The sequence below is a fragment of the Nicotiana tabacum genome, chromosome 15 (genome assembly GCF_000715075.1).
Source record: "Nicotiana tabacum cultivar K326 chromosome 15, ASM71507v2, whole genome shotgun sequence".
Taxonomy (NCBI): domain Eukaryota; kingdom Viridiplantae; phylum Streptophyta; class Magnoliopsida; order Solanales; family Solanaceae; genus Nicotiana; species Nicotiana tabacum.
In genome coordinates this window covers 134,177,746-134,185,608 of record NC_134094.1, presented here as the reverse complement: position 1 = coordinate 134,185,608, position 7,863 = coordinate 134,177,746, and the positions used below count along the sequence as shown (strand labels likewise).

Here is a 7,863-nt window from a genome sequence, read left to right as displayed (position 1 = left end):
CTTAGAAGGGCATGAGAGTCTCTTTTACATTTTTAGGCTCGTTTTCTTCTTGTAGGAGCATCATAAATAGTTCGCCACCTTCAACATCCAATCGTCGGCGGGGAATCTTTTTACAAGAACCACATCTTATTTGTGATTCATCATTGTTCCTATTTGGATCAATGTTGCTCCCACTCGGATCAAGATCATTCACCCTGCTCCCACTTGGAACAAGATCTGTGACCATCTCGCTCCCACTTGGAACAAGATCCATTTGGTCACTTTCACTAAATGTAGAAGGATCACTTTATAGCTGGAAATGAAACACGTCAATCTAAACACATTAGATTAGTTTGTAAATCGTAAAACGAGAACTTACTTGTTCTTTGTAAAGCGGAAGTAAAAACGGATTGAACTGCAGCTGAAATTACTGGTCGGCAGTGGTTATCACGGTGTGTTGGAGCAACCCCTAATTCCATAGTCTAAATCCTTGTTTGGATTGAGAGAGAGTGTGTGTGTGTGGAACAATACTGCTTAGAATCTTTTGTGTACACACTAAGTAAACTTATATAGTAAACTTATATAGTCTTTTGGGCCTTAGAGCACCCTTATGGATGGACCCAATATTTCGTACAAAATGAAACAGCGTAAAGAACTTATCCGTGCTATAGAAAAGTCTAATAAAAAAATCATTTTTCTTGCTATATTGCAAGCCTCATAAGAAAGGATCAAACTCTTTTTCTACCGACAAAAGACAATCTTTCTATCAATTAATTAAGTAACTACTTAATTTTTTAAGTTTTAAGTTTGTCCATGCATATGGAAAAAAGAAACGAACACATGTACAAGTACTAAGAAAAATCCACTATTAGCCACCTGAAAAGGACACTAGTATAGATCAATATTTTTATTTCCATTTATCTACAACAAATATTTATTTATGCATAATATTGTAATTCTCATTTTCTCACAAATATTTATTTATGCATGATTTTTATTTCCATTCATCAGTTTTTTAGTCTACTCTAAAAGAAAAAGTTTTAAGCATACCACATGAAATCTTCTTGCTTTAGTAAAACGTATCGCAAGTGAACAAATATTATTTCTCGTTCAAAACTCCTTTTTCTAATTATTTAACCGTTAAAATTCATTTTACATAGTTAAAACCAAATTTAATTACCATTAACCTCACCACTTAAAATAATGATTTCATATCAGGTAGTTTAGATATGATAGGATTAAATTTTATATAAAGATTAACCCAAATCTTTATATAAACAATTTGTTGAAACAAAACCTGATCATATATTTCAAGTTGGACTCTTTCCGAGTGTCCTTCTCAAGCAAAACAATGGAGTCTGATAAGCAAATTCAGGCGAATTTCAAGGAATGTTAATTCTAGGACTGATCAAAACCCTAATATTGAAAAAACAAGAGCAAGAACAATAAAATCAATGCAATATTCGTTCGTCATGTAATACTAGTTTCTGCGTACGTGTTTTTGCAGGTAGACGTCTATGATTCTTTTGCTTTTCCACCGGGCTATCGCTTTTGTCCTCGGGACGATGAACTCATCGTTCATTATCTCAAGAAGAAAGTGATGAATGAACCTTTGCCTTCTACGAAGGTGAACCTCAGAAAGGTGAAAAAACCAATTGGATTATGCACGAATATAGAGTGAATGAATCTCGTGTTGAGAGAAAAGATGGAAATATCTGGCGGGTAAGATCAGTATTTCATTACTTTGTGTTAGATATGATATCTCGAAAGGAAGAGTTTTGTCTAAGATTCATATTTTCTGAAACTGTCGAGATTCATTTTATTGAACATTTAGTGTCTTTATTGTTTTATACAATAATGGGTTATTATTCTATATTTGTAACCGATGGACCATTACCCACCCCTTATACAACAACTTGATTCCACTCACCTATACATACACATATTCTTTACATACATACATTCTTTTTTGGTGTGGTAGATACTAAGTGTACAGAAAATACTCTCCTTCCTTCTGCTGGATTTTTTACCAAGAATAAATCTTTGTTAGTCTATGCTCCTAGTTTTATACCAGAATGGCTTGTTGAATCCTTGGGGATACACCCAAACCCAGGGGCGGATGTTTTAAAATTTTATGACATTTGCCATGACATAATATCCATTATAACAAATTTGTGGATCATGACATTTGCCATGACATAATATCCATTATTAGGCCAAGGATTTTTTGCTATAAATAGAGGAGTTTCTCCTCATTTGCAAACACACCAATTCAAGAGCTTTTCACTCTTGTCTTTCTTTCTCCTCCTTTATTTCATTATAGAGTATTTTGTAAGAGAGTGAGTGTTGGGAAACACTTGTGTGAACCCTTTCTTTGAAGTGATCTTGTGAGGTTATTCTCTTGGGGTATTTGGGATTAATTAGAGTATTTACTCTAATTTTGTACTCTCTTTTGTACTCTTGTTTGTATAGTGAAATTGCTCATCTCCGCTTGTGGACGTAGGTCACCTTGACCGAACCACGTTAAATTTGTGTCTTCTTTATATTCTTTAATTGCCGTTATTATCAACTTTCATTGTCTTTGTTATTGTCATTATATCGTTGTTTGGCTAAATTCCGCACTACCCGGATTCCCGATCCTAACAAGGTGCATGCTCTACCTCATCAACAGGAAACTCATTGTTCACAGAATGGTCACCATGCTGTACTTCATCCACATTTTTGTCATGGCCTTCCACCACATCCTGGTATAAATATATAACATAAGTACTAGATCAAGCAACAAAGAATAATCAAGAAATTATTTTTCCCTTCTACTCAAAAATTGTAATTACTTCCACTCAAAGATATATTTTTTTTTTTCTAAAAGATTGGTCGAATACTTTGACTTTGCAAAAATATTTTTGACAAAAAAAAAGTATTTTTAAAAGCTTCAAACAGGCTATTAGTCTCACAAATTGTGTGTCCGCTACTAGTTGTTGTTTTTGTGCACATACGCGAAGTCAGGATCTGAAATTTTTGGGTTGAAAATTTTAGTCCTTTTAAGTTATTGAGTTCTAAATTAATAATTTAAACATATTAAATATATTTCTTAAGACAAATATAGAGTTTGGACCAAAATTATTGTACCGCGCCTCGGTCTCTAAATCCGCCCCTGCTTGTGCACTGTGAAACTCTAATGCTTTGGAGTTTGGATGACAGGGGCAACAACGTAAAACTAAAACACTTGCTCGAGTTCATCAGCAGCTAAATCATTGAATAATGTAACATAAGATATGATTATTTATGTATATACACATACAGCTAGCTGGCGTTGATAATTTAAAATTCATAGTGGGCAATATTATATTTGACATGGCAATAATTCAGAGTTGTTAGTAGGCCTCATTCATTAATTAGTGTGTAATAAGAATCATTCTTTTCCTTCACTGACTAAACTTCCATTACCACAAAGCTCTCTGCTCCTGAAAGGCGGAAGATTCATTGCTTAAGAACTGTAGGTCAGTGTTTTTTCTGTTACTGATTGTAAATTCGTTGTTTCAATTATGTTGCTATATATGGGAATTTTAAATATAAATCATACAATGCGGAATTCTAAATTTTAGTAAGCTGGATTAATAGTGAATGAAATAAATAATAATTATAAATGTTCCATTGAACTGAGAATTTATAGATCTATGTAAAGGAATCTGAATCTGGAAACGGGAATATTTTGATCTAATTCGCACATAAGGGGAATTTTGCATTAGGTATTGATGATTAAAGAAACAATGAACATTAGAAGAAAAGACTCCATGAGTTCTTCTTTTGTAATTACAGGCAATTTACAAATCTCTGAGGTATTTTTTTTTTTTTTTTTTTTTGTTGTTGTTGTATGTCAGAGAATTAAGAGTTCCAAATGGTTCTTTTACAAAGTCTAACTGGATTGTTTGCACCCATTGTTTTTCACAAATCTATGTCGTTGCTCTTACTAATGTTAGGCATACTGCTCTTTGACATCAATAGATCAAGCTAATTAGTATGGAGGATGTCAACATTGATGAGAGTGCTCCAACTCCTAGACCAACTACTCAAGTAACTGAAGAGGAACCTGTGGGGCTTGAGGATGATGCTGAGGAGATAATTAAGCTACTGACCAGAGGAATAAGGGAACGGGATATTGTCTCGATTTTTGGCATGCCTGGTCTCGGAAAGACCACTTTGGCAAAAAAAATATTCAAAGATTCTTCTATTGTTTCTCACTTTGATATTCGAGCTTGGCTTACAATTTCGCAATCATATGATGTGAGAGAGCTGTTGAGGAATATCTATAAGCAAGTGGCAGGTGTTAAGTACAATGGAGATAAGGAGAGTGACATAGCCGATATGTTGCGCAAGTGTTTAATGGGCAAAAGATATCTCATTGTCTTGGATGATGTATGGGAAGTCGAGGCATGGGATGAGTTAAGATTATGTTTTCCAATTGGTAAACAAGGAAGCAGAATCATGTTAACAACTCGACTTAAACATGTGGCAATGGAAGTCAAGAACTGTACCGATTCTTATTCCCCTCGATTCCTAACCAGGGAAGCGAGCTGGAAATTGTTGGAGAAAAAAGCATTTCAAAAGGAAACTTGCCCTCCTGAATTCCAGGATGTTGGGGTACAAATTGCTGAATATTGTAAAGGACTGCCTCTTACAGTTGTTTTGATTGGTGGAATTCTGGCAAAGAAAGAAAGGAATGTCTCAGAGTGGTGTGAAGTTGCAAACAATTTAAAGTCTCATTTTGGAGCAGTTGAAAGTGAGAGCAACTTGGCAATACAATTAAGTTACTGCTATTTACCAGATCATTTGAGGCGTTGCCTTCTAACTATGGGAGTATTTAGGGAGGATGAAAAATTTGGAGCATCTAAATTGATGTTACTCTGGATGGCCGAAGGCCTCGTTCAATGTAGTGATGACAGAGGATTGGAGGAGGTAGCTGAAGGTTACTTGATCGATATAATTTCTAGTAGCCTACTAATGGTTTCAAAGACGACCTTTGATGGCAAGGTGAAGTACTTGCAAATTCATGATCTAGTGCGTGACTTTGTCTTAAACAAAGCTAAAGAAGAAAAGTTCATGCAAGTTATAGGGACACATAACCAATATCAACCTTCATATGATGAGGAACATCGAGTGTGCATTCACCTCGACCATAAGCTTCGTCATGATTTGGAGAGATTCAACAACAAAGTAGATAGATTCCTCACAAGAGGCTCCAAAAAAGGAACATCTTTTGGACAAGATCTTAAATCGTTCTTTGTTACTAATAACGCGGATGATTTTCTTGCTTATAAAGATTTTTGGAATAGTGAGTCTAGTTTTCACGGTACTGTTTCTAAAGAGTATTTATCTCGTTCCTATCATTTCTCGTCAGTTGGAGACTTAAGACTTCTTAGAGTGTTGGATTTCAAGAACTGCATTCCAGGGAATTATACGAATATAGTTGATATACTGCAATCACTAGTTTACCTGAGATACCTGGGAATGTGTTTCGAAAAGTTTTTTTTCGAGTGGGTATCACACATGTGCGACCTAGAAACTTTACTGGTGGATACTGAGAGAGTAGTAGAAGGGACACCTCATATTTGGAAGATGACGAAACTAAAGCATGTAGACCTAGCAACACGCTTACCTCGTGAGATATTTGCAGTTTCTGAAGAAGGTCCGTCTAAGTTGGAGAATTTAAGGGCATTTAAAGGCATGTGTTTATCTCGTGAGGATATAGAGTTAATTGAGAGGTTTCCCAATCTTCAAAAGCTTCTCCTCGTAATAACTGATGATATTGATGAAGCTAACTCTCTCGTTCTGAAATTGGATGTTCTTACACAGCTTCAATCCCTCGTGCTTGGTTCGATGTGTGATATCACCAAGTATTATTTACCTTCAAGTCTCAAAGAGCTGATCTTCCGCCAAGTTAATATACAAGCAAGTGCAACTTCCACAATCGCTGCGTTACCCAACCTTCAAAGACTGATATTTGAAGGGTGTAGATTCGAGCAAGAGGAGTGGGACGTGAGAGATATGGAGTTCCCGGTACTCAAAATCTTAAAATTTCGAAGCATTCATCTTAGGGATTGGCATGTCTCAGAATCATCATCATTTCCCATGCTTGAGAGTGTAGTGCTAAGATCTGTTGAATTGCTTGAGAAGATTCCCGACAGTTTTGTGGATATTGGAACGCTTACATCACTCAAGGTGATCTATTGTGATGATAATCTCAAGGCTTCAGCTTTGGAGATTAAGGAAGAAGTAGAAGAAACTACAGGATGTGACAACCTCAAGGTCTATATTTTTCCACATTACTCTCGGTATGTTTTTCTTGATGAACTAACTCAATTTATGAGTTTAATTCATTACGTTATTGTTGTTATAACTGCAGAATAGGTATATATTTTATGTATGTTACATTAATCTGAACACATTGTTATTGTTGTTAAAAAAAGGGAACAAAAAGAAAAAGAAGAGGAATATGAAGAGGAAGAGAAAACGGAAGAAGTAGAAGAAGAAGTAGAAGCAGCAGCGGCAGAAGTAGAAGTAGCAGCAGTGGCAGAAGTAGAAGCAGAAAAGAAAGAGGATGAGGAGGAGGAAGATGACAAAGTTACAGAACTTTTAGCGTCATCATTTAAGACTTTCAATCTTGGTTGCAGCAGCAGCAGCAGCAGTAGCGGCGGAAGTAGAAGCAGAAGAAAAACAGAAGGTAGAAGAAGAGGCAGCAACATCAAAAGTCGAAGCAGAAAAGAAAGAGGATGAAGAAGAGAGGAGAAGGAAGATGACAAAGTTACAGAGCTTTCAGCGTCATCATTTAAGACTTTCAATCTTGGTTACATGAAATGCAAGATAATGATGCGTACAATAGACTCTTATGGTCCGACCCTTCCCCGGATCCCACACATGCTTTTTCTTTTTCTTCTCTTATAAAAGCTGTTTGGACATTTTCACCATTCATGTTATTCTCTGTAAAGCCCTATAAGTTTTGGATAATATGTCTAGCTAATTTTGCAACGTGATTATAGTGACCCCAAGTATAGTGAACGTATTTACGGGATTACTTGATTATTAGGTTTGTATATATTGTATATATTCTAGGGAGGTGAATCATCGGTGGTCCACAGTATCCCGTTTGGCTTAACTGATTTAAAATAGCTGATAAGCATAAGTATTGAAAATCACTTTTAAATGTTGAAACTGTTTTTATAAACTAGTTTTAAGGTACGCGCAAGTACACCAAAACAATGATGTGAACTTACAATTTATTTTAAATTCTCTTTACGTGGAATGGTTTATTTTGTTGGGTTTCTGTAAAGTTGCTGTTCAACCAGATGATAAGAATTTCTTCCTCACAACCATTAAAAGAATACTTCTAATACTTATTTTGTGACAATGATAATTTCTCCAGTTGAGAAAAAAATATAACAATCAAATTCAACCATATACGTCCACCAAAACTGTAATAGCATTAAGTCCAACATAGAGGACAACTAATTAATTAATGGCAAAGAAAAAGAAGTTGCACCGAGGTAAAATATATATAGGAAGTGACACCGGGCTGGGCCCTAAACGGACCGGTCTCGTGGGCCGCGGTTTCGGGTCGGTCCCGGTTCTTAAATAAACGGGTTAAACAGTCCCGGGCTAAACATATTTTTTGTAGGAACCGGCACAGGACTGGGCCCACGAACTCATGATCCCGAGCTAAACGGGCCGGGCCCACGGTTTCCAACGGCTAAGCAGTAATTGTTTTTTAAAAAATTAAATAGAAATTAGAGACAAAAAGATGTTAAAAAACATCTAAGGCAATGCCTTGTAATTTTATTATAGAATAGTGACGTAATTTTTTAATTCAAATTTAAAGACAAAAATATT

General features: G+C 35.7%; 1 protein-coding gene across 2 annotated transcripts; it reads left to right on the top strand.

Annotated features, from left to right (window-relative positions):
• Window positions 1-1,311: 1,311 nt before the first annotated feature.
• LOC107809289 (late blight resistance protein R1-A-like) lies at window positions 1,312-7,010 on the top strand. 2 transcript variants are annotated; one of them, XM_075231367.1, is made up of 3 exons: window positions 1,312-1,701; window positions 3,985-6,311; window positions 6,447-7,010. In XM_075231367.1, exons 1-3 carry the CDS (start codon window positions 1,642-1,644, stop codon window positions 6,751-6,753), a joined length of 2,694 nt encoding a protein of 897 aa, XP_075087468.1. In that variant the 5' UTR covers window positions 1,312-1,641; the 3' UTR covers window positions 6,754-7,010. The 2 variants fall into 2 exon arrangements, with proteins under 2 accessions (XP_075087468.1, XP_016489381.2); XM_016633895.2 differs by lacking the exon at window positions 1,312-1,701 and adding an exon at window positions 3,346-3,479.
• Window positions 7,011-7,863: the final 853 nt, after the last annotated feature.